The following is a 27,443-nucleotide window of genomic DNA, read 5'->3' as shown; positions in this document are numbered from 1 at the left end:
TTTTGTGTCATGCCCATTCACCCTCTGAATGGCACACAAACACAATCCATGTCTCAACTGTCTCAAGGCTTAAAAATCCTTCTTTAAGCTGTCTCCTCCACTTAATCTACACTGATTTTAAGTGGATTTAACAGGTGACATCAATAAGGGATCATAGCTTTCACCTGGTCAGTCAGTCATGGAAAGAGCAGGTGTTCTTAATGTTTTGTACACTCAGTGTACTCCATTTGGCACAGCTGGATAAGTTTGTTCTCACTTTGTTCTAAGATGCCTTTTTGCACATCAGCAGAACCTGCCCTCATCTCCATTTCCCTGTATAAAGAACACCTCCCTCCACCTTGAGAACCAAGGATCCAGCAGACCTTTGTCCTCACTCCTCTCCTCTACTGGTTGTACCAGTCATAGAAATAGAATGAATAGGACGGCTTGGAACCTCTAACCCTGGCAACTTGAATGGGGATGCCCGTTCTATTCATTGTAAGTGTCCTCTCCCCTTCTGCTAACTGGGCTGCTTGGGCAATGCATGGTACAGTTGTCCCTTTATTTGATTTGCCACCTCAGTGAGGCTGGCCGGGTCCTCCGTGGGTCCCTGCTGGTTCTCTGCTGGGTCCCTGAGTCACAGGCAGGGGCCAGGGCCACAATGACACTCACTGCCAGCCTGCCAATTGTCAGCTGCTGCTGCCAACTTTCCAGGTAAAAGTGGTCAACGGCCTGCAGTTGTCAGGATATTAGCGTTAAGGGGATTTGAACTTGGCGCCTCTCTGTTACCTGAATGCCGTTATTAGTGGGAGAGGCAGAGAAAGTGTTTTTTATTTTATGTTTTTATATTTTGTGATCAGACTTATTGAATGTTATGGGACAGTGACATTTTTTGTTTTGGCGCTGTACTGCAGCACTTGAAATGATACACTGTCTATGAGGTTAAAGTACAGACTGTCATGTTTCATTTGAGGGTTTCTTTCATCCATATCGAGTGAACCTTTTGACAAATTACCGCACTTTTTGTACATAGACCTCCCGTTTTAAGAATAAAATGTTTCTAGACACTTCTACATTAATGTGGATACTGCCATGATTACGGATAATCCTGAATGAATCGTGATTGAGTGAGAAATTTATAGACGAAGAAATATCATACCCCCAAGACATGCTAACCTCTCACCATTACAATAACAAGGGAGGTTAGCATTTTATATCTTACCCCCAAGACATGCTAACCTCTCACCATTACAATAACAAGGGAGGTTAGCATTTTATATCTTACCCCCAAGACATGCTAACCTCTCACCATTACAATAACAAGGGAGGTTAGCATTTTATATCTTACCCCCAAGACATGCTAACCTCTCACCATTACAATAACAAGGGAGGTTAGCATTTTTTGGGGGGTATGATATTTATACAAAACTTTTGACAACTTTAATACACGTGAATTTGTCACATTACTTTTGTTCCCTTAACATGGGGGGACTATATACAGAAAGTGCTGTAATTTCGAAACAGTTCGATATGGATAAAAATACCCTCAAATTATAGCAGACTTTAACCTCAGTCATTGTATCATTTAAAATCCAAAGTGTACAGAGCCAAAACAACAACATGTGTCACTGTCACAATGCTTTTGGCGCTCACTGTATATATCCTAGTAGTAATATTCTTATTATGTGGCTGTACATTGGTATAGTTTTCCCGTTCCTGCCCTTTAAATGAGAATCCTTGTAAAGGCCCCGGACAGGTTAAAGTTAGGCTACTATGCTGGTTTAGCCTGTATCTGGGGCTGTCCTGTTTTAGTGCGCTGTTTCCCTGGGCCCTGTGAGTTCTGTAGCTGCCAAGTCTGATCCTGTCTGTCTCCATGTGACGTCTGATCCCCTAAATCGCTGCGTCACTGTGCGGTCCAGGCACTCAGCTGTCCCCCTCGGGCCGCCTGACCAGCTCACACTAATCCCCCCCAGCCCTACACAGGGCTAAATACGCACGCTCTCCCCTATTGTGTGTGTGTGTGTGTGTGTGTGTGTGTGTGTGTGTGTGTGTGTGTGTGTGTGTACAGTACCAGTCAAAAGTTTGGACACCTACTCATTCAAGGGTTTTTCTTTATTTTGACTGTTTTCTACATTGTAGAATAATAGTGAAGACATCAAAACTATGAAATAACACATATGGAATCATGTAGTAACCAAAAAAGTGTTAAACAAATCAAAATATATTATGTTTTACTTTCATCAAAGTAGCCACTCTTTGCCTTGATGACAGCTTTGTACACTCTTGGCATTCTCTCAACCAGCTTCATGAGGAATTATTTTCCAGCAGTTTTGAAGGAGTTCACACTTGCTGAGCACTATTTGGCTGCTTTTCCTTCACTCTGCGGTCCAACTTATCCCAAACCATCTCAATTGGGTTGAGGTCAGGTGATTGTGGAGACCAGGTCATCTGATGCAGCACTCCATCACTCTCCTTGGTCAAATAGCCCTTACACAGCCTGGAGGTGTGTTTGGGGTCATTGTCCTGTTGAAAAACAAATGATGGTCCCACTAAGCACAAAGCATATGGGATGGCGTACCGCTGCAGAATGCTGTGGTAGCCATGCTGGTTAAGTGTGCCAGACAGTGTCACCAGCAAAGCACCCCCACACATCACACCACCTCTTCCATGCTTCACGGTGGGAACCACACATGCGGCGACACGGCGGTCGGAACAAAAAATCTCAAATTTGGACTAATCGAACCAAAGGACAGATTTCCACCTGTCTAATGTGCATTGCTCGTGCTTCTTGGCCCAAGCAAGTCTCTTCTTATTATTGGTGTCCTTTAGTAGTGGTTTCTTTGCAGCAATTCAACCATGAAGGCCTGATTCACGCAGTCTCCTCTGAACAGTTGATGTTGTGAAGCATGTATTTGGGATGCATTTATTTGGAATGCAATTTCTGAGGCTGGTAACTAATGAACTTATCCTCTGCAGCAGAGGTAACTCTGGGTCTTCCTTTCCTGTGGTAGTCCTCATGAGAGCCAGATTCATCATAGCGCTTGATGGTTTTTGCGGCTGCTCTTGAAGAATCTTTCAAAGTTCTTGAAATGTTCTGGATTGTCTTAAAGTAATGATGGACTGTCATTTGTCTTTGCTTATTTGAGCTGCTCTTGCCATAATATGGACTTGGTCTTTCACCATATAGGGTTATCTTCTGTATACCACCCCTACCTTGTCACAACACAACTGATTGGCTCAAACGCATTAAGAAGGAAAGAAATTCCACAAATTCACTTTTAACAAGGCACACATGCTAATTGAAATGCATTCCAGGTGACCATCTCATGACGCGTTTTGAGAGAATGCCAGGAGTGTGCAAAGCTGTCATCAAGGCAAAGGGAGGCTACTTTGAAGAATCTAAAACATTAAATATAGTTTTATTTGTTTAATACTTTTTTTGGTTACTACATGATTCCATATTTGTTATTTCATAGTTTTGATGTCTTCTATATTATTCTACAATGTAGAAAATAGTAAAAATAAAGAAAAACCCTTGAATGAGTAGGTGTGTCCAAACCTTTGACTGGTAGTGTGTGTGTGTGTGTGTGTGTGTGTGTGTGTGTGTGTGTGTGTGTGTGTGTGTGTGTGTGTGTGTGTGTGTGTGTGTGTGTGTAACCAAAGCTGTTATCAGGATCTCTGTATTTGTATTTCCTCCCCATCTAATCAAGGGGTACAGGCCTGTGCCCCTGACTACTGCTGTAACAGATTGTATAATGCAGGCCTGTGCCCCCTGACTACTGCTGTAACAGATTGTATAATGCAGGCCTGTGCCCCCTGACTACTGCTGTAACAGATTGTATAATGCAGGCCTGTGCCCCCTGACTACTGCTGTAACAGATTGTATAATGCAGGCCTGTGCCCCCTGACTACTGCAGTAATAGATTGTATAATGCAGGCCTGTGCCCCTGACTACTGCTGTAACAGATTGTATAATGCAGGCCTGTGCCCCCTGACTACTGCAGTAATAGATTGTATAATGCAGGCCTGTGCCCCCTGACTACTGCAGTAATAGATTGTATAATGCAGGCCTGTGCCCCCTGACTACTGCAGTAACAAATTGTATAATGCAGGCCTGTGCCCCCTGACTACTGCAGTAATAGATTGTATAATGCAGGCCTGTGCCCCCTGACTACTGCAGTAATAGATTGTATAATGCAGGCCTGTGCCCCCTGACTACTGCAGTAATAGATTGTATAATGAAGGCCTGTGCCCCCTGACTACTGCAGTAATAGATTGTATAATGCAGGCCTGTGCCCCCTGACTACTGCAGTAATAGATTGTATAATGCAGGCCTGTGCCCCCTGACTACTGCAGTAATAGATTGTATAATGCAGGCCTGTGCCCCTGACTACTGCAGTAATATATTGTATAATGCAGGCCTGTGCCCCCTGACTACTGCAGTAATAGATTGTATAATGCAGGCCTGTGCCCCCTGACTACTGCAGTAACAGATTGTATAATGCAGGCCTGTGCCCCCTGACTACTGCAGTAATAGATTGTATAATGCAGGCCTGTGCCTCCTGACTACTGCAGTAATAGATTGTATAATGCAGGCCTGTGCCCCCTGACTACTGCAGTAATAGATTGTATAATGCAGGCCTGTGCCCCTGACTACTGCAGTAACAGATTGTATAATGCAGGCCTGTGCCCCCTGACTACTGCAGTAATAGATTGTATAATGCAGGCCTGTGCCCCCTGACTACTGCAGTAATAGATTGTATAATGCTGGCCTGTGTCCCCTGACTACTGCAGTAATAGATTGTATAATGCAGGCCTGTGCCCCTGACTACTGCAGTAATAGATTGTATAATGCAGGCCTGTGTCCCCGGACTACTGCTGTAACAGATTGTATAATGCAGGCCTGTGCCCCCTGACTACTGCAGTAACAGATTGTATAATGCAGGCCTGTGCCCCCTGACTACTGCAGTAATAGATTGTATAATGCAGGCCTGTGCCCCCTGACTACTGCAGTAATAGATTGTATAATGCAGGCCTGTGCCCCCTGACTACTGCTGTAACAGATTGTATAATGCAGGCCGACAAATACGTTTCGCTCCAGTGAGGTTGTAGACGGTGCAGTGGCAGCAGGCTATAGGCCAAAATAAAATGGTGGGACTAGCCTTTAGAAAAACAGTCTGGTTATTTATTTGTTCATCCCTTGTCTGTGTAGTCTGGTCATGCCTCTACAAAGTGTCATCATCACGGTGAAAACCTAATGAGCTTTCTTTGCCTGCCCTGAGGCCCCCACATCACCTGGTGACTTTGTAGCCTGATGATGGATAGGGGTCCTTTCAGCTGTGTGTGAATGCCTACCCTACAGAAACCTATCATTATAAGGACCTACAGTTCTATCTCCAGCCCTAAAGCAGCAGGCCTGGTCTCATTGTGCTGTGGCTCCCCTGTGGGTGTGTACTGGGGACAGGCCTATAGTACTGCAGGAGGATTTATGCCAGAGTGAGTGGGTGGGAGAGCACTGTAAATCTAACGTAGTGGACTTCTTATTACTCAGGCTTTAGACTGTGAGGAGAGGCTGTAGAAGGGATGGGTGTTCAGATACTCACCTTTTGTGCCCAGCTGGAGGTGGAGATGATGGGTTTATGTATGTACAAATAGATACTAACAACACTGTGTTTGGGAGGGCTGATGACAGCTGGTGAATACATCCTTTATTCTTCAGCCTTTTTGAATGTGTGTTTGACTGAGTATAGTGCATTTGCTTGGACAGGGACTTAATCTGCACATTGTGTAGATCTGTTTTATAATTCTGCCTATCTTGTCTCTCAGTTGTACCTGAGCGGAGGTCATGACCCCAGAACAGGTTATGTTTTCAACTCTGACCTGTGACTGTACACAGTGAAAGTGGTTCCTGTGCTATATAGGAGTGCAGAGAGAGAGAGCCTAGCGGGGTAATCTAGGTCTGAGCCCATAGGGGAGCTGATCTGATGGGCGTGCAGTCAGTGTAAGCCCTGATAAAGCGTGTGTGTGTGTGTGTGTGTGTGTGTGTGTGTGTGTGTGTGTTTTCCACGTGCTTTGGGTCTGTGGAGAGGTGCACCAAGCATGGGATTATACCTCTGGGAATAGGCAGTCACGCTACAGAAGACCAGACAAACAGAGGGAGTGAGAATGGGTGCTTGAGGTAGGGAAAGAAGTGTGTTTTAGATGCATAGAGAGAGTGAGGGAGGATGGCAGAAAGTGGCTGATGGGGAGGCAGATGAAGAGAGTAAGAGAAACAGACTAGAGGGAGATAAAGACAAGGATTAGAATGAGACAAAGCAGACGCGCCATAGGTCGCACTTTCACCCCCCCCCCCCCCCCGCCTCAGTGTTACTACCTAAAGGTCAGAGCCGTGACGCAGATACAGTGCTGTACGGCTCCGTCTATTCAGTGACATCTGGGTCAGTGCAAAAGCCCATATATCTGCGAGTCACTGTTGCCAGTGGGATCATCCATTTTGACTCTGTGGTCATCAAGCTGCACCGCTCATACTCACGTCTACTAACGCTCTCATACTCGCTCCATCTCTTTCTTTCTCCCTCTCTGTCTTTCTCTCTCTCTCACACTCTTCCCCTTTTCTGTGAGCGCTTCAGCCAAAGTAGCTAATCAGGCCCCACTCCATTATCATCACCCCCATCCCTCAGCCCTCTCTCCAGATTGAGTGAAGTTCTGGATGGGGGCAGGTGGGGTGCAAATGGTCCCCCTTGCTTAGAGTGTTCAGTTATGAGTATGAAGTATAACTTGAGAGTTAGCTTGTTGAAGCGTTTTAAAGAAGACAGACAGACACTGAAGTTGTTCTGCCTTGCTCTGCTTCTGAGTGGCTCAGCATGATGAAAGGAAGTGGAAATTGATAGAAACTCGTTATCTAAGACACTCAGGATATTAGGACTTGTTTTACGTCACTGGTGATATTAGACTAACTCACTTTCTGATTGATTTTATTCCCGTGTCTAAATGTGGCTCTCTGGCGAAATGGTGCTCATGTAATTCTGAGTTCTCCTGTCTTGTGGTGTGTGTCAAGGTGGTGCTGGTGCGGTGGAACGAGCCCTTTCAGAAGCTGGCCACCTGTGACACAGACGGAGGGATCTTTGTGTGGATCCAGTACGAGGGCCGCTGGTCTGTGGAGCTGGTCAACGATCGCGGGGCTCAGGTGGGTTACACTATGGGCCAGTTTCCTGGACACAGAATAAGCCTAGTCCTGGTCTAAAATGGCACCCTAATCTCAAATGGGGGCCATTGGTAGTGCACTATATAGGGCAGTGTTTCCCCATCTCCAGTCCTTCAGTACCCCCAACAGAACACATTTTTGTTGAAGCCCTGGAAAAGCTCACCTGATTCTACTCATTGAGGGCTTGATGACAAGTTGAATTGGGTGTGCTTGTCTGGGCCTACAACAAAATGTGTGCTTATATTTTATGTCATTTAGCAGATGCTCTTATCCAGAGGAACTTACAGGAGCAATTGGGGTCAAGGGCACATCAACAAATTTTTAAACTAGTCGGCTTGGGGATTTGAACGCTCTTAACCACTAGGCTACCTGCTATTGAGGGTACTCGAGGACTGGAGTTGGAAAACACCGATATAGGGAATAGGGTCCTATTTCAGATGCAGCCCTGTGCTAAAAAGGATGGTCAACGGAAGTTCTCCATTGAGTACAATATCTGACCTGTCCTGTCTGCAACCCCTCCTCCCCTTTTCCTGTAGGTGAGTGACTTCACCTGGTCTCATGACGGTACCCAGGCTCTCATCTCTTACCGTGATGGCTTTGTCCTGGTGGGCTCGGTCAGCGGCCAGAGACACTGGTCATCAGAGATCAACCTGGAGAGCCAGATCACCTGTGGTATCTGGACCCCCGATGACCAGCAGGTAACTAGTTCTAATACTCTACTACTCACCTGACGACCAGCAGGTAACTAGTTCTAATACTCTACGACTCACCTGACGACCAGCAGGTAACTAGTTCTAATACTCTACGACTCACCTGACGACCAGCAGGTAACTAATTCTAATACTCTACGACTCACCTGACGACCAGCAGGTAACTAGTTCTAATACTCTACTACTCACCTGACGACCAGCAGGTAACTAGTTCTAATACTCTACGACTCACCTGACGACCAGCAGGTAACTAGTTCTAATACTCTACGACTCACCTGACGACCAGCAGGTAACTAGTTCTAATACTCTACGACTCACCTGACGACCAGCAGGTAACTAGTTCTAATACTCTACTACTCACCTGACGACCAGCAGGTAACTAGTTCTAATACTCTACTACTCACCTGACGACCAGCAGGTAACTAGTTCTACTGCTCTACTACTCACCTGACGACCAGCAGGTAACTAGTTCTAATACTCTACTACTCACCTGACGACCAGCAGGTAACTAGTTCTAATACTCTACTACTCACCTGACGACCAGCAGGTAACTAGTTCTAATGCTCTACGACTCACCTGACGACCAGCAGGTAACTAGTTATAATACTCTACTACTCACCTGACGACCAGCAGGTAACTAGTTCTACTGCTCTACGACTCACCTGACGACCAGCAGGTAACTAGTTCTACTGCTCTACTACTCACCTGACGACCAGTAGGTAACTAGTTCTAATACTCTACTACTCACCTGACGACCAGCAGGTAACTAGTTCTACTGCTCTACTACTCACCTGACGACCAGCAGGTAACTAGTTCTAATACTCTACTACTCACCTGATGGTGCACAGAAGCTGTTTTGCTCCAGAACCACTAATTGTGTAACACCCACCTGACCCCTTGGTTTGATGGCGGGGGGGGGGGGGGGGGGCTGTGTTTAAGTTAACACATGGAATCATGTAGTAACCAATAAATTGTTAAACAAATCCAAATATATTTTATATTTGAGATTCTTCAAAGTAGCTACCCTTTGCCTTGTTGACAGCTTTGCACACTATTGGCATTCTCTCAACCAGCTTCACGAGGTAGTCACCTGGAACGCATTTCAATTAACAGGTGTGCCTTGTCAATTGTGGAATTTCTTTCCTTAATGCGTTTGCACCAATCAGTTGTGTTGTGACAAGGTAGGGGTGGTATACAGAAGATAGCCCTATTTGGTAAGAGACCAAGTCCATATTATGGCAAGAATAGCTCAAATAAGCAAAGAGAAACAACAGTCCATCATTACTTTAAGACATGAAGGTCAGTCAATCCAGAAAATGTCAAGAACTATGAACGTTTCTTCAGGTGCAGTTGCAAAAGCCAAATTGCAGCCCAAATAAATGCTTCACGAAGTTCAAGTAACAGACACATCTCAACATCAACTGTTCAGAGGAGACTGCGTGAATCAGGCCGAGATGGTCGAAACCACTACTAAAGGACAACAACAATAAGAAGAAGAGACTTGCTTGGGCCAAGAAACATGAGCAATGGACATTAGACCGGTGGAAATCTGTCCTTTCGTCTGATGAGTCCAAATTTGAGATTTTATGGTTCCAACCGCCGTGTCAACCTCCGTGTCTTTGTGAGATGCAGAGTAGGTGAACGGATGATCTCCACATGTGTGGTTCCCACCATGGAGGAGGAGGTGTGATGTGTGGGGGTGCTTTGCTGGTGACACTGTCAAGGATTTATTTAGAATTCAAGCCACACTTAACCAGCATGGCTACCACAGCATTCTTCAGCGATACGCCATCCCATATGCTTTGTGCTTAGTGGGATTATCATTTGTTTTTCAACAGGACAATGACCCAACACACTCCAGGCTGTGTAAGGGCTATTTGACCAAGAAGGAGAGTGTTGGAGTGCTGCATCAGATGACCTGGCCTCCACAATCACTCAACCTCAACCAATTTGAGAGGGTTTTGAGTGAGTTGGACCGCAGTGAAGGAAAAGCAGCCAACAAGTGCTCAGCATATGTGGGAACTCCTTCAAGACTATTGGAAAAGCTTTCCAGGTGAAGCTGGTTGAGAGAATGCCAAGAGTGTGCAAAGCTGTCATCAACGCAAAGGGTGTCTACTTTGAAGAATCTAAAATATATTTTGATTTGTTTAACACTTTTTTGGTTACTACATGATTCCATATGTGTTATTTCATAGTTTTGATGTCTTCACTATTATTCTACAATGTAGAAAGTTAACACATGGAATCTACAATGTAGAAAAATAGTAAAAAGAAAAAGCCTTGAATGATTAAGTGTCAACTTTTGACTGATTCTGTATATGCTATATTCATGTATATTTGTTAGTTATATTAATATGTATTATTCTCTGTTATTTGTTATGTATTATACAGTAATGCGTCATACACTGCTTCTTTATGAACATTAAAGTGAAAGTAGTCACTGACTAGGGTCAGTAGTTTTTCCTTATGTGACCTTACCTGACCAGGAAAAACTCCAGGTTCTAACAATTTCTGTGATCATGATGGAAGGAAGACAAAGTGTTTTTCCACAGCCACAGTATTTTAGTTCCACCATTTGGGGTGAGCAGGCATTTTGGTGGCCAATATACCATGGCTAAGGGCTGTTCTTATGCGCAACGCGACGCGGAGTGCCTGGATACAGCCCTTAGCCGTGGTATATTGGCCATATACCACAAACCCCCAGAGGTGCCTTATTGCTATGATAAACTGTTTACCAACGTAATTAGATATCGCCCAGCTCCAAGTCAGACTCCCTGCTGCCCAGCTCCAAGTCAGACTCCCTGCTGCCCAGCTCCAAGTCAGACTCCCTGCTGCCCAGCTCCAAGTCAGACTCCCTGCTGCCCAGCTCCAAGTCAGACTCCCTGCTGCCCAGCTCCAAGTCAGACTCCCTGCTGCCCAGCTCCAAGTCAGACTCACTGCTTATATACATGATCTGTCTTAGGGAGGTGTTTTTTTTTTTGTCTGTGCTCTGACACGATGTCAGCTCAGTTTGTTGGAGAGTTTGTTTCTGTCTCCAGCTGATCATCTCTCTCTAGCGCTGCACTTTCATTATTTTTAGTAGACAGAAATATCCTAGACTAGATTCTAGGACCTAGACACATGTCCATTGTTCGCTGTACATATGGCCAATAAAAGTTGTATTCTATTCCAGATTCCAGGACCAAGATGACTTAACCATTAGTGTCCCTCCCTGGTTTTGTGTAACTGTGTTGTCATGTCTCTCCCCCTGCAGGTGTTGTTTGGTACTGCGGACGGCCAGGTGATCGTGATGGACTGCCATGGGCGCATGCTGGCCCACATCCTGCTGCACGAGTCAGACGGCATTGTCAGCATGTCATGGAACTACCCCAGCTTCCTAGTGGAGGACAGCAGCGAGAGCGACACAGACTCTGATGACTACACACCACCACAAGGTACTCTTACAATCCTTACCCAATCTACGCCTCAGTTACACCCCTTAGGCCCTAACCCACACACCTTTACAGGTACAGTCCACCACCCTTCCCAAACCTGAAAGATACAAATCCCCTCCCTCCAGAATCCTCTGTTTATGCTCCCCTTCAAGCTACAGTAACAGGCAGCCTAGGGTCACAGCAGGCACTCTACTCTCAATCTGTTTTCTTCCTGTCTCCTCATCAGGGTTATGCTTTACTAATCTGGCAGGACAGAAATACTAGTACACAGCATGAGAGATTAATCCGCCATAGAATACAATTTTAATCCGTAATAGGTTTAGGTTCGTTGATAAGACACGATGCCTGTTGGGAGCAGAATTCCAGGGAAGCGTTGGGTCCAGCTGGGTACCTCCCTCTGTGCAGATGAAAGCAGATGTGTAGCCATCTGTTCTCCTCTCCTCTAATTTTTCCTCCTCTTTCTCAAATTTTTACATTATCTCTCCTCCAGTGACCTGCTATGCCCTGTTTTAAGAAAGGTCAAATGGGGTATGATTGAGAGAAGTGACCCTGAAGCAATATAACCCCAACATCCAATTTTTGGAAACGTGTATGAAAAGTTTGACATTGGATCCCTAATACTTCATAGTTTATTTATAGAATTTAACTTTTTAATTATTTGATCACATGCATGTCATTTGTGACACTCACTTCACATGCACACTGCTTTGTAACTCCCTGTGGGCCAACTAATTAACGGTAGGAAATGGGAACGTGATCATTGGACTGCATCGAGCTCAGTCTATTAAAGCAATCCACTCCCAGACTGTGGGGGAGTAGGGGACAGGGACTCAAAAGGCCACTAAAAACAAACGAGTGTGACCGAGCGGAGGGAAGGAACAGATAGACAGAGAAAGAGGGAGGGATAGAGCAGAGTAAGGAGTGAGGAGAGTAGAGGACACAGTGGGCGCAGGGAGGATGTGTGTGACATTGGGCTGATCTTTGTCACAGGAAGTCCTAATAGCTGACTTGGTTTTGGGGACGGTGGCGGACAGCTGTCAAAGTCACACGTCACCGGTCCCCTGGTTGTGCGTCACACTGCCACCCTAGTGACCGCCAGTCTGGGCCTTTGTCATGGAAACTGATTTATGGATAATATGGCTCCAAATGTCATGTTTTATATGGTGGCTCAGTGCAGCCCTATCAAAAAATGAATGGAATTCTGAGTGAAGTTCCAAAACCCATAACCCCAACCATATGGCTTTCAGGTCACATAGAATTAAATGTTACCTTCAATTCAGTCTTTTCGCTGCAGTCATTTACATGTGCCTCTGTGCCACGGCAAAATTATTGCCGCCACGTGAAGAAAAAAAAAATGCAGCATTAAATATTTCTGCGAAGGTGCACTTTGAAGATTCTAGAACAGTCCACATTTACTTTTTGTCTGCAAACAAAACGAGTAATGAATAGAAAAATCAGACTACACCAGAGTAGAATAGCTTCTGTTTACCTATTTGGCTTGTTGTATGTTATATGCGAGAGAAATATTCCTCTTGAGGCTCATTCAAGTTACGAGTGCCATAGGGAGGGAAACATGCATTCTAACAAGCAGTCAGTGCACAACAATTCTTGCTATCGCGGGGGAAACAGCCGTTTTAATGGCCTTTGTTAAAAACAGGGGGATCTTCCAGCTTTGCATTCCTACTTTATGTATTTCTTAACGCCTAAATATGGGCGAACTGCACCATTTTAAACCTGGTGTTTTTAGCAGAGGCATGGTTAAGCACATTACTGCTCTGCGATTCGCTGTGAGTGCATAGGGGAGAGTGGGGCTAAAATGCAACCCGGGTCAATTGTCGGGTAACTTGGGGTAAAATGCCACCCTACCTAAATATATATTTTTTTTAAGTGACTTAAAAAATTGTGATGAGACAAATGATATTTATTTGTTGAGCAAGAGTAGTGGCAACCAGGGAAAGTGTTGTGGGGGAAAATTGTGACCTGGAAGTGGTTTCTGTGAGAAGTACAGGCATGGGGCATTTTACCCCGTGTTTTTTGGGACATTCAATTCATCAATAGGATGCTAACCAGTTAAAATAAACTCAGCAAAAAAAGAAATGTCCTCTCACTGTCAACTGCGTTTATTTTCAGCAAACTTAACATGTGTAAATATTTGTATGAACATAAGATTCAACTGAGACATAAACTGAACAAGTTCCACAGACATGTGGAACTTACAGGCCTCGGTGTAACGCTCATTCCTTCGACGATAAACGCAAATCCAACCATCGCCCCTGGTGAGACAAAACCTCTCTCAGCCTATTGCGGACAGTCTGAGCACTGATGTGCGTTCCTGGTGTAACTCGGGCAGTTGTTGTTGCCATCCTGTACCTGTCCCGCAGGTGTGATGTTCGGATGTACCGATCCTGTGCAGGTGTTGTTACACGTGGTCTGCCACTGCGAGGACGATCAACTGTCCGTCCTGTCTCCCTGTAGCGCTGTCTTAGGCGTCTCACAGTACGGACATTGCAATTTATTTCCCTGGCCACATCTGCAGTCCTCATGCCTCCTTGCAGCATGGCTAAGGCATGTTCACGCAGATGAGCAGGGACCCTGGGCATCTTTCTTTTGGTGTTTTTCAGAGTCAGTAGAAAGGCCTCTTTAGTGTCCTAAGTTTTCATAACTGTGACCTTAATTGCCTACTGTCTGTAAGCTGTTAGTGTCTTAACGACCGTTCCACAGGTGCATGTTCATTAATTGTTTATGGTTCATTGAACAAGCATGGGAAACAGTGTTTAAACCCTTTACAATGAAAATCTGTGAAGTTATTTGGATTTTTACGAATTATCTTTGAAAGACAGGGTCCTGGAACAGGGACGTTTCTTTTTTTGCTGAGTTTATAACATTTAGGATCTAGCTAATGATTACCCCTAGGGTAAATGCAAAAATTTGCAACCCCATGCTTCAGCCTATTTATTTGTAGCCACAATGCTGCATCAGTTGGGCTACAGGTGAAAATGTTTATTGCTAATACCATACCTGAAAGTATGGACCATGCAAAGGCTATATGCATGGTCCAATATGTTAATAATTTTAATAAATAATTTTACCAATATAGCTAGGTTTTCATCCAATTTGTGACAGATTTTGATGCGAAATTTGATCATCTGCTTTTGCCATTAAATTCCCATATACCGAATGGAAAAATACAAGTTAAATCGCATTTTCAACTCTTCAAGATGGTTTTGTCAGATAAACTGTTGCTTTATATAGCAAATGTTCCTACTCTGGTCTTGGCACATGCGCTCTAGCCAACAGCTCACAGATACTGTGTGGGTAGGCTACCTACATTATGAGATTATGGATAACAGTGATATTATTTGTATTTGTCAAACGGTAGGCAAGCATCGATTATCCTGTCACCAGAATAAGACCCTCGATATGTATTGGAAAGGAGCGTCAAGCTCATCACCTTATACATTCACTACTCTGTGAAGTTCATTATAACTTATTTCATATGTAGCCTAATAAACTGCATGCTTTCCCCAATCGTAGTGGGTGGACCACACAAACATATCATCGCATGACAAAAAGATCCCACCACGTCGAACGAACAAACAAATTGTCTGTCGGCATTTATAAAATTTTACCGCCGTTTCATGTTTACATCAGCCAGGTCGTGACTATTTTCATGCGTCAGGTAATTCATCCGCATGAAATGGTTGGATGAAAACGTGGTTTATGTTATTGGTCTCATTTCTGGAGGTGGAAATTGTCATTTAAATGGTGTCATCAGAATTTATTTTTCATTCATTTGGAGTAGAATATCCTTTTTTAAAAGTCACCAGAACTTAGCTTCTCAGTCCTACATAAAAATTATCCAGGGGCCCCGTGACTCTCCAAACCCCCCCCCCCCCCCACTGCTACAAATGTTCAATTTGAATCATCATTTTACCCTAATTCTATGGCTCTTGTCGAAACCAACTCCCCTCATCCCTCCAATGACCTGGAAGCAGTACTGTACAGCCACAAGGTTACCAGTTTAACCAAGGGGCCGATATGTGATGTAACTGTTTTAATAGGCCTTTGTTAGTGAGACCCTTGTGTTACACAAACCTGTCTGTTTCCTGCATCTCCCCTGGTCTTTGGTTTGGTAAGCATTTCTTTGGTGGAACACCTCTCAGCCTCATTGGGGAGTGATGTGCATGATTAGCAGCTCACATAACGGCCTCCATTTTATGTGCACAGTTTTTTTTTTTTTTTTTTTCTCCCTTTTTTTTCTTAATTGCGTCTCGTTGGTTGCATCGATGCCTGGGCCAGCCTCCCCCAGTGATGTGTTTACAGTCTGGTCAGTCGGTGTGTAGTAAAGTTCAAAAGTGCTTGCCTTAGCGGGAACGGTAATTATGCTCTAATTCACTAATTAAAAAAGTCGCTGGTAATTGATTGGCGCTGAGAAATGATCTGCGGGCATAGCAGGCTGGCGGGAAGGGCAGGCTAGCGAACGACTCAAGGCGCTGGTTGAAGATGCCAGGCCTTCTACTGCTGCTGTCTGACTGCCAAGATTACATTGACATATTTGCTACACCATGACACTGGAGCGTTATTTCTAACTAAACAATACAACCAGTACATCACACACTGTTTAGTACAGGGCTGGGTTTCCCAAAAGCATTGTAGCACTTAGTTTCAATGGCATTAAGATGATCTTAGTGCTACGATGTTTTTGGGAAACCCAGCCCAGGTCAGTTTCATAGCGTAGCACAATGAAAAGAGTAGGATGGAACCTTGACATTTCTTCCTGACGATGTGACCTGATCAGTTCCTCATGTTTAGTTAAACCTCCTGGTCCTTCATCACTGATCGTATGTTCACATAAACCATGGACTAATACAGAACCGTCACAATAGTTGTCCTTAGTCCCTTTGAGGCACCCAAGATTTACATGGTGTACAAAGCAGCGGTGGCTGTGTTTTATGAAGGTGTGTTATTTATAGCCCTGAGAGAGTGGATGGATGGTAGTAAGGTGAGATGCATGGGTGTCTTTGTGCTTTTGAATAGGACACAGTAGAGATCACTACCCCAAGATTAATCACTAGGAGCAGCTGCCAAAGATGCAGAAATGTCCTTGTGTCCCACTACCCCTCCCTTATTACTTACACACACACACACACACACACACACACACACACACACACACACACACACACACGGTGTCCCTCACTCTCAATCAATTTTATGGCCCACTGGAAATGCATATTGATCACACCATCCCCTGACTTGGTTGCTAAGATGCTATCAACGTTTTATACAGGGAACGCTTGCATTTGGCCTGAATTACAGAAAATATAAGAAAGAGCAATTTGTCTTGGTCGGATTGTCAGTCTCTCTGAAATAGAATCAGAATAGGATCGTGGTTGACCTGGTTTTGTATCACTCTGTTGACCTCCCCCTCTGTCTTTATCTGGTTGTGTTTGGGTCTCTTTGTTTGTTTCTGTGGTTGTGTTGTGGTATCCCTCTCTCTGACCTGGTCTGGTTGTGATCTTTGTCTCCGCAGTCCAACGTTTGAAGCCTCTGCTGACGGTCAGCTTCACCTCTGGAGACATCAGCCTGATGAACAACTATGATGACCTCTCTCCCACTCTCATCCACACTGGCCTCAAAGGTATGTGTGTTTCTATCAAGGTTATTATAGATTTCATTTTTTTATTTTCTATTCGTTTTTAGATTTTTCTGTTTAGTTTGTTAGTTTTCAGACCTGATTTGCTAGTTTGTATTTAGTTTCAGTTGTATAAAAGTGTTTCTATTTTATTTTTTATGTTATTAAGTTTCAGTTTTATTGTTAGGGTCAGAAAGCATGCGCGGGCCAGGCTAGGAGCCATTTGTGTTGTATAGTTTATTTGGTATTTTCAGGGGGGTTGTTATCTGGGGGTCAGCAATACATAAGGTGATGATGGGTCAGGTCATAGGTTAGGTTTAAAGGTGCAGTCAGCAGTTGCTACATCCATTGATTCTTGAAGACTATAACTTATAAATGTCTCGAGTGTAGTTTCAGCTGTTGTTCCTCATCAGAACCCAAAATAGAAGCTTGTTTTACTACCATGTTTGTAAATAAAGTAGATGTAAACACTCACGCCTCAAAACATGGTTAAAACTATCATTTTGATATCATGGATGGTCAGTCCTTGCATCCATCGCTCTGTCTATGAATTTTAAGTGGTTACATTTCTCCAGCCACAATCCCACATCTTTTTACCGAAGCAGTGGCGAGGATGATACTTTGTTTCAACTGCTGATTGGCCCTTTAAATTATAAAGTCAATGTCAATGTGCTCAATCTCAATGTGAGTCTGGTGCAAAAAATATGGTGGAAGGAAACTCGCCCATGTTTACACCAGTCCAAGTCTCTTTTTTTGGACATGTACAGTGCATTCGGAAAGTGTTCAGACCCCTTGACTTTTTCCACATTTTGTTACGTAAAATGTATTAAATTGTTTTTTTCCCTCATCAATCTACACACAATACCCCATAATGACAACGCAAAAACAGGTTTTTAGACATTTTTGCAATAAATAAATAAAATATCAAATTTACAAAAGTATTCAGACCATTTACTCAGTACTTTGTTGAAGCACCTTTGGCAGCGATTCCAGCCTCGAGTCTTCTTGGGTATGATGCTAGAAGCTTGGCACACCTGTATTTGGAGAGTTTCTCCATTCTTCTCTGCAGATCCTCTCAAGCTCTGTCAGATTGGATGGGGAGTGTCATTGCACAGCTATTTTCAGGTCTCTCCAGAGATGTTCGATCGGGTTCAATTCCGGGCTCTGGCTGGGCTACTCAAGGACATTCAGAGACTTGTCCCAAAACCACTCCTGTGTTGTCTTAGCTGTGCTTAGGGTCGTTGTCCTGTTGGAAGGTGAGCCTTTTCCCAAGTCTAAGGTCCTGAATGCTCTAGAGCAGGTTTTCATCACGGATCTCTCTGTACTTTGCTCCGTTCATCTGTCCCTCGATCCTGACTTGTCTCCCAGTCCCTGCCGCTGAAAAACATCCCCACAATGCTACCACCACCATGCTTCACCGTAGGGATGGTGCCAGGATTCTTCCAGACCTGACTCTTGGCATTCTGGCCAAAGAGTTCAATCTTGGTTTCATCAGACCAGAGAATATTTTTTCTCATGGTCTGAGAGTCCTTTAGGTGCCTTTTTGCAAACTCCAAGCGGGCTGTCATGCCTTTTACTGAGGAGTGGTTTCCTTCTGACCACTCTACATTAAAGGCCTGGTTGGTGGAGTGCTGCAGAGATGGTAGTCCTTCTGGAAGGTTCTCCCATCTCGACAGAGGAACTCTGGACCTCTCTCATAGTGACCAGTGGGTTCTTGGTCACCTCCCTGACCAAGGCACTTCTCACCCGATTTCTCAGTTTGGCCGGGCGGCCAGTTCTAGGAAGAGTCTTGGTGGTTCCAAACTTCTTCCATTTAAGAATGATGGAGGCCACTGTGTTCTTGGGGACCTTCAAGGCTCCAGAAATATGTTGGTACCTTTCCCCAAATCTGTGACTCAACACAATCTCGGAGCTCTACTGACAATTCCTTTGACCTCATGGCTTGGTTTTTGCTCTGACATGCACTGTCAACTGTGGGGCCTTATATACAGTTGAAGTCGGAAGTTTACATACACTTAGGTTGGAGTCATTAAAACTAGTTTTTCAACCACTCCACAAATTTCTTCTTAACAAACTATAGTTTTGGCAAGTCGGTTAGGACATCTACTTTGTGCATGACAGAAGTCATTTTTCCAACAATTGTTTACAGACAGATTATTTCCCTTATAATTCACTGTATCACAATTCCAGTGGTTCAGAGGTTTACATACACTAAGTTGACTGTGCCTTTAAACAGCTTGGAAAATTCCAGAAAATGATGTCATGGCTTTAGAAGCTTCTGATAGGCTAATTGACATCATTTGAGTCAATTGGAGGTGTACCTGTGGATGTATTTCAAGGCCTACCTTCAAACTCAGTGCTTCTTTGCTTGACATCATGGGAAAATCAAAAGAAATCAGCCAAGACCTCCAAAAAAAAATGTGTAGACCTCCACATCCTTGGGAGCAATTTCCAAATGCCTGAAGGTACCACGTTCATCTGTACAAACAATAGTATGCAAGTATAAACACCATGGGACCACGTAGCCGTCATACCGTTCAGGAAGGAGACGTATTCTGTCTCCTAGAGATGAACGTACTTTGCTGCGAAAAGTGCAAATCCATCCCAGAACAACAGCAAAGGACCCTGTGAAGATGCTGGAGGAAACGGGTACAAAAGTATCTATATCCACAGTAAAATGAGTCCTATATCGACATAACCTGAAAGGCCACTCAGCAAGTAAGAAGCCACTGCTCCAAAACCGCAATAAAAAAGCCAGACTACGGTTTGCAACTGCACATGGGGACAAAGATCGTACTTTTTGAAGAAATGTCCTCTAGTCTGATGAAACAGAAATAGATTTGTTTGGCCATAATGACCTTCACAAAATAGATAAAATTATGTGGACATATTGAAGCAACATCTCAAGACATCAGTCAGGAAGTTGAAGCTTGGTCGCAAATGGGTCTTCCAAATGGACAATGACCCAAAGCATACTTTCAACGTTGGCAAAATGGCTTAAGGACAACAAAATCAAGGTATTGGAGTGGCCATCATAAAGCCCTTACCTCAAACCTATAGAACATTTGTGGGCAGAACTGAAAAAGTGTGTGCGAGCAAGGAGGCCTACAAACCTGACTCAGTTACACCAGCTCTGTCAGGAGGAATGGGCCAAAATTCACCCAACTTATTGTGGGAAGCTTGTGGAAGGCTACCCAAAATGTTTGACCCAAGTTAAACAATTTAAAGGCAATGCTACCAAATACTAATTGAGTGTATGTAAACTTCTGACCCACTGGGAATGTGATGAAAGAAATAAAAGCTGAAATAAATAATTCTCTCTCCTATTATTCTGACATTTCACATTCTTAAAATAAAGTGGTGATCCTAACTGACCTAAGACAGGGAATTCTTACTTGGATTAAATGTCAGGAATTGTGAAAAACCTGAGTTTAAATGTATTTGGCCAATGTGTATGTGAACTTCCGACTTCAACTGTAGACAGGTGTGTGCCTTTCCAAATCATGTCCAATCAATTGAATTTACCACAGGTGGACTCCAATCATGTTATAGAAACATCTCAAGGATGATCAATGGAAAAAGGATGCACCTGAGCTCAATTTTGTTTGGAGTTAGGCAACCTGGGAAGAAAAAAACAGATTCTCACTCTCTTCTGCTGTCTAGGCCTGTATCACCCACATTGGTCAGTGGTGTTCTTAAGGATAAGTGGTTTGTGTGTGTAAACTGTGTGTGTATGCTCACTTTCTCCTCTTCTCTGTGTGTGGTAGATGTGGTAGTCCAGTGGTGTTCTCAGGGGGATCTCCTGGCTGTGGCTGGGATGGAGAGAGCTGTCTTGCCCCCCGACTCCTCCTGTCTACCTCCTACCAGAAATGCCATCGTCAAGTTCTACAACGTCTGCGGAGAGCACATCTACACACTGGACACGCCTGCACAAGTAATAACACACACACTTAGACCAGCTCCTGTGGCACAGATGGCACACACACACACTCCAGCATCCACAACACATCTTCAGTACCAGACACACACACACACACACACACACACACACACACAAAACACCTTACATTGGTAAACATACTATTGAGAAGTCACATCATATGCTATGAGTTCCATAGAATAATCACCATCCCCGTTCTCCCCAGCGTCCCATCACCACGCTGTGCTGGGGTCACCGGGACTCTCGTCTGTTCTTGGCTTGTGGCGCGGTACTCTACGTGGTGCGGGTGGATCACCGGGTGGCCAGCCTGCAGCTGCTGTGCCAGCAGGGCATCGCCGGGGCGCTCCGGGAGGAGAAGGACGTGGCAAAGCTCACCATGCCCTCTCGTCTCTGTTCTTACGTTACCACAGCCTTCACACCCACCATCAAGGTACAGGCTTTAGGGGATGTCACATACAGTATGAATATGTGTCTGGGAGGGTGAGGATGTGCTACTCTATGAAATGGGGAGGTTGAGGGTTCTGGTTTACCCACCTGGCTGACTGACATTCATACAGACTGACATTCAATACAAATGGTCATTCAGGGTCATAATTCCAGGATAAGATAGGGGGTTGAAAAAGAGTTTAGCAAGGGATAAAATTGCTACTTGACTTGAGTCAGCACCAGGAGTCGCCGCTTTGCTTCAGAATGCTCCTCATTCATTCATCCTTTCTCTCTCTCTCCACCTCTAGCCCCCCATTCCAGACCCCAACAATATGCGTGACTTTGTGAGTTACCCGACGGCGGGGAACGAGCGGCTGCACTGCACCATGAAGCGGACGGAGGACAACCCTGAGGTGGGCGGGCCCTGCTACACCCTCTACCTGGAGTACCTGGGGGGCTTGGTGCCCATCCTCAAGGGCCGACGCATCAGCAAGCTCCGTCCCGAGTTCGTGATCATGGACCCCAAGACGGACGGCAAAGCAGGTGAGGTTATACTGGAGATACTGTGTGAGGAAAGTGTTGATGGTGTTTGTTTTGAAAATATCACATTGAAATCCTGCTCCATTATGACTGTTCTAACGAGGACTTCTAGACGATTCTGTTGCTTTGGGAGCTGGTTCAGCTTCTCGTATGACTGCTTTTTACTTAAAGTGTGAAGTCGGTATCTTCTTGTTAATAACCGTTAGTTACTCAAATATAATTTGTCAAAGTCTGCTGCCTAGCCAGAGCCTCCTTCCCTGCTCCTCCAGTACTTTTCCATTCATATAACATGTAGGACTAACTTGTGGTGAAGAAGTTTCAGACAGTGTTGGTTGGCATTGAGTGTTCTCAGTGTTAATAGTCCCACAGCCAGCCAGTCAGCCAGCCACAGTACAGAGCAGACTGGGCCCATGTTAACTGCTTAATGGCCTCTGGTACCTTCCATAAATCACCTCCCTCCCTCTCCACTGCCCTCTCCTGTGATAAATGAATCCAGCCATGAAATGTATGCAGCCCATTCACTCTTAAATGCTGATAAAATAAATTATCTTGACCTAAACTGGAGCAGTTGCGGTTCGGGGCCCCATATGAATGAGAGAAGTTACTCATATGAATGAGAGAAGTTACTTGGAAACAATAGTTTGGGGGACTAAATAAGTTGAAAAGTTTGTGTTAGTCAGTGTGCGTCTGAAATTGGATATGATTTAATGTCAGTTTGTTCTTGCATGTCTAAGAAGAGGTGAAGGAAGTGTGCCCCCTGCTGTTAACACTGGGGATATGTATGTGTTGTGATAAAGGAAATAAACGTTGGTAAAGTCACAGTGGTTAGGTTGGATACCTATCAATGTCAGTTTGACTTATATCCCCATATGCAGAGATATACTGTAGTGCCTCTTGAATCAGTGACACTTAACGAATGATCACCCTGATGATATTATTCATAGAGCAGTAGACAGACACCCATCATTTCCCCATCACACCAACTTCATTGCATTACCCTCCACCCATCTTTCTTTCTCTCCATCCCCTGTTTCCCTCTCTCCTTCCAGATGAGGTGTATGGGAACAGTCTGATCTCGTCGATGATAGACAGCTGTAACTGTTCAGACTCCAGTGATATAGAGCTGAGTGACGACTGGGTCGGCAAGAAATCCCCAAAGATATCCAGAGGCAGCAAGTCTCCCAAACTTCCCAGGTAATAAACAGCCTTTATACTGCATTCATTAATTAATTACAAGCATGTGTTTGATTTAGATTCTTTGTTTTACTCACCATTTTGGGACGATTCTATTATTTGGAGTTCACAAGGAAACCCACATGTTCTGTTTGGACCTATAAAGTACTGACTAAGCCACTGCATTTTTGTCTACTAATGCTGCTTGAATGTTATGCACTGTTTTGTTTCGTTTGTTTCTCTGCATCCCTAAACCTTTCTCTTTCATGTGCTACCTTCTCTGTAGAGACTTAGTCTGTCCCTTTACCAACAGGATCAATATTGACCCCAGGAAGTCCCCCAAACTGTCCCGCGCTACCCAGGAGATCTCGCGGTCGCCACGGTTACCCATCCGGAAGCCATCCATTGGGTCCCCAAGTCTCACCCGCAGAGAGTTCCCCTTAGATGACATCACACAGGTAATGGACCTCATTCTGATTTCCTTTGTGTCCTATCATCATACATTTCAGTTTGAGGGATTTGAAGAAGTACTGATTTGTATGTGGGTTTTGTCTTTTGCAGCATAACTACCTTGCTCAGGTCACATCCAACATTTGGGGAACAAAGTTTAAGATTGTGGGACTTGCCACCTTCTTGCCAACCAATCTTGGTGCAGGTAACTACCAATCAGTTACTTTTGAGGGAAATTAAAATGATTTTTAACTATGGTTCCAATGTATGTAACAACCTTCTCCACTCTTTCTTTTGCCTCCTATTATCCCCCTCCCTTCTATCGCTTTCTCTCTATCCCTCCACTTATCTCTCTCTCTCTCTCTTCCCATTCTCTCTCTCTCAGTGATCTACAAGACAAGTCTGCTCCACCTGCAGCCCAGACAGATGACCATCTACCTGCCGGAGGTGCGTAAGATCTCCATGGACTACATCAACCTGCCTGTGTTCAACCCCAACGTCTTCAGTGAGGACGAGGATGACCTGCCTGTCACCGGGGCCTCGGGCGTGGCCGACGACAACCCTCCCTGCACTGTCAACATCCCTATTGCCCCCATCCATAGTCCCGCCCAGGCCATGTCCCCCACCCAGAGCATCGGCCTGGTCCAGTCCCTCCTAGCCAATCAGAACGTCCAGCTGGACATCCTATCCAATCCCACGGCCATCTCCTCCGTGGCTTCTGCAGGGGCGGGGGGGTCGTCTGACCAGGGCCAGGACACCATCCTGACCGCCCAGTACACGGTCCCCAGCAGGTACTCCAGTCCTGGACAGGTCATCTTTGGAGGGCTGGAGATGAGCCGGCTTCTGGTTGGGCCTCCTCCCTCTCATCACCACCAACAGCAACAACAAAGCCATCCACAGAGCCATCAACAACCACTGCAGCAACATCATCAGCAACAACAAATTCAGCATCAACAACAACAGCAGCTACAGCACCACCATCAACAGCTACAACAACAGCAACAACGACTAGCGCAGCAACACCACCAACAGCAACTGGCACAGCAACATCAACAGCAGATCCAGCAGCAGCAGATGCTGCAACACCAACAGATGCAGCAGCAGCAGATCCAGCAGCAGCAGCAACACATTCAACAGCAGATCCAGCACATGCAGCAACAGCAGCAGCACATCCAACAACAGCACCAACAACAGCTCCAGCACCAACAACAGCTCCAGCAGCAGTTACAGCAGCAGCAACACACACAGCAGCTGCAGCAACAGCAGCAACAGATACAGCAGCATATGCAACAGCAACAACAACAACAGCATCAGCAGCACCATCAGATGCAGCAACAGCAGCAGATACAACAGCACCATCAGATGCAGCAACAGCTCCAGATCCCTGTCCCCTCTCAGGTGTCAGGTGCAGCGGTGCACCAGCTCCAACAGGGCGCGCTCCAGATCCCTGTCCCCCACCCTGCAGGGGGGCTGGTGGCTGAGAGAAGAGTCAGCGTAGAACATGAGCACCTGCTGAAGATCAAACCCACCCGCTCTGCCCCCCAGCTGGCTGAGGGGGACACGGTGGTGTTCAGCGCCCCTCTGGAGCTCAGCAAGATGAACCCCCCGCCCCCCTACCCCGGGACGGTGGCCGCTGCCGCAGCAGCAGCCTCTGCTGCAGCGGCCAACGCTGCCTCTGGACAGGCTGGGGGCAGTAACGGCACCCCGCCGCCAGTGGACCTGTGCCTGAAGAAGGGCGAGTTCTCCCTGTATCCTCCTGGCCAGCAGGCGGCACAGTACCCAACGCCGCTAGGCTACGAGCGGATAACTACGTTCGACAGCAGGGGTAACGTGGAAGAGGTGTGCCGGCCTCGAACGCGGCTTGTCTGCAACCAGAACATTTACACGCTCCAGGTCCCGGGAAGCTCAGCCACCCTCCGGGTTACCTCCTCTTCCTCAACAGACGGGAAGAAGATCCAGCTGCCCTACGCCTCGGCAACCCTCAACAGGCTCACCGTTCCCCGCTATTCCATACCCAGCGGAGATCCGCCCCCCTACCCCGACACAGCCAATCAGAACACCACAGGGGGGAGGAGCACCGGACAGAGGCTGGACAGCAGTCTGATCCACGCCACACTCAGGCGGAACAGCCGAGAGGCCGCTCTCAAAGTTTCCCAGATGCTGGACCCTCAGAGGACCCTGCCCCCTAAAGCCAAATCCCAAAACGCTACACTGGCGGCTTCCTACCAACAGAGGGTGCCCAAAGCCCTGTACACCTGTAGTCAGTGCAGTAGTAACAGCAGTGGGCTTAGCAGTGCAGCCAGCAGTGCTCCCAGTGGGACTGCGAATGGAATCGCAGGAGGTACAATCATTAGACAGGATTTTCCTCCAGGGAATGGAGCTCCTCACAGCACGGTGATCGTCCACTCCAACAGCGCTTCTCCCCTAGTCTCTCAATCCTCCTACAACCTGCTGAGCCTGGATGGCTCTGGGAATGGAGGAGGAGGTGGGAACAGAGACAGGGCTGACTATGTGAACTCAGCCTTCACAGAGGATGAAGCAATGAGTCAGTCATTGAGGCATCTGGCACTAGGGGGTGCAGATGTGTCTGGACTGACAGTCAAGAGGCCACCGCCGTACCAGTGGGACCCAGCCACCACTGAGGAGGTGTGGGTGCCCCAGGAACGGACCGGTACTCTGAGCTCTGCTGGCCCCACCGGACCCCACAAACCACCCCCGCTCATCCTCAGCCCAGCCCAGCACCTCGACATCTCCCGGCTGCCTTTCATCCTCTCCCCCAAGTCCCCCACCAGCCCCAGTGCTGCCTCTTTCCAGGCTGCTGCTGCAGCTGCAGGTTACCAGATCTCCCTTCAGTACACTCCTGGCACAACCTACAGTGGGCCCCAGCAGCAGCCCATGCCAGGCTCTCCCCGTCTCAGCTCCCCTAAGAAGGTGGTGGCCCCGGTCCCTTTCACCCAGCAGGATGCCACCCTGGTCCTACCACCTGGCTATCCAGCCAACCTGTCTAACCTGGCCTGCTGCCCCCTCCCTCCAATGTACCCGGGGGGAAGCTCCTGTGCCGGGCTCCCCATCCCCCCCATTGCCCTACACACCCCCTGGGGCACCTACAACCCCTGCCCCCCCATGCCCAGCCCCTCGGGGACGCTGCCCCCCATGCCCCCCAAGCTCTCTCAGATGATGGTGGACAAGACAGTCCTCTCTCCCCCTCCTCCCCCACCACCTCCCCCTCCACCGCCCCCAGCAGAACTGCAGCTGCAGGGTCACGGTGGCTCACCAGAGGCCATGGCAATGGAGGCCGGAGAGGGCTTCCAGGAGGTCCTCTCCCTCAATGAGAGCCCCGTGCCCAGCAGTGCTGAGAAGTTCGGCAAGAAGAACCGCAAGCGGGCAGATGGCAGGGCTGAGGAGGCCAATGCACCGGCCATCGCCGAGGGAAGCAAATCCAAGAAGGAGGGCCGGGCCCTGGGCGACTTCAACTCTCTGATCTCCAGCCCGCGGCTGGGCAGCAGGGAAAAGAAGAAGCCCAAAGGCCAGAAGGAGCAGCAGCTGAAGGCTAAGAAGCTGAGCAAGGCTCCCACAAACAGCGAGTTCCAGGACAGCTCAGAGAGTGAACCTGAGCTCTTCATCAGCGGGGACGAGCTGCTCAACCAGTGCCAGAGCGGCAAGAAGGGCTGGAAGAGCAAGAGGAGCCTACGGGCGGCCAGCGAGCTAGAGGAGATCAAGTGCCGCAAGGCCAATGAGAAGGAGGACCGCGGGCTGGGAAGCCAGGGCTTTGTTTATGTGATGGCCAACAAGCAGCCACTGTGGAATGAGGCCACTCAGGTCTACCAGCTGGACTTTGGGGGACGTGTTACACAGGAGTCGGCCAAGAACTTCCAGATCGAACTGGAGGGGAGACAGGTGAGGTGGCTAGAGATGTAGTTTTTACACATAGATGGGAAATTGGGTATAGATG

General features: G+C 46.4%; 1 protein-coding gene across 1 annotated transcript in view; it reads left to right on the top strand.

The window, feature by feature from the left end:
- tulp4a (TUB like protein 4a) overlaps positions 1-27,443 on the top strand; it is a 50,716-nt gene that overhangs the window by 19,893 nt on the left and 3,380 nt on the right. Inside the window, exons 3-14 of the mRNA XM_029744526.1 lie at positions 7,037-7,165; positions 7,720-7,881; positions 11,147-11,327; positions 16,861-16,968; positions 20,730-20,896; positions 21,108-21,332; positions 21,637-21,871; positions 22,918-23,062; positions 23,355-23,499; positions 23,603-23,696; positions 23,877-24,411; positions 24,979-27,388. Of these exons, the coding sequence (XP_029600386.1) occupies positions 7,037-7,165; positions 7,720-7,881; positions 11,147-11,327; positions 16,861-16,968; positions 20,730-20,896; positions 21,108-21,332; positions 21,637-21,871; positions 22,918-23,062; positions 23,355-23,499; positions 23,603-23,696; positions 23,877-24,411; positions 24,979-27,388 (4,536 nt within the window). The remainder of the gene's footprint in view (positions 1-7,036; positions 7,166-7,719; positions 7,882-11,146; positions 11,328-16,860; positions 16,969-20,729; positions 20,897-21,107; positions 21,333-21,636; positions 21,872-22,917; positions 23,063-23,354; positions 23,500-23,602; positions 23,697-23,876; positions 24,412-24,978; positions 27,389-27,443) is intronic.

Source organism: Salmo trutta, chromosome 1, assembly GCF_901001165.1.
Source record: "Salmo trutta chromosome 1, fSalTru1.1, whole genome shotgun sequence".
Classification (NCBI taxonomy): domain Eukaryota; kingdom Metazoa; phylum Chordata; class Actinopteri; order Salmoniformes; family Salmonidae; genus Salmo; species Salmo trutta.
The sequence above is the reverse complement of the archived record's forward strand: the minus strand, read 5'-3'. Positions and strand labels throughout refer to the sequence as shown.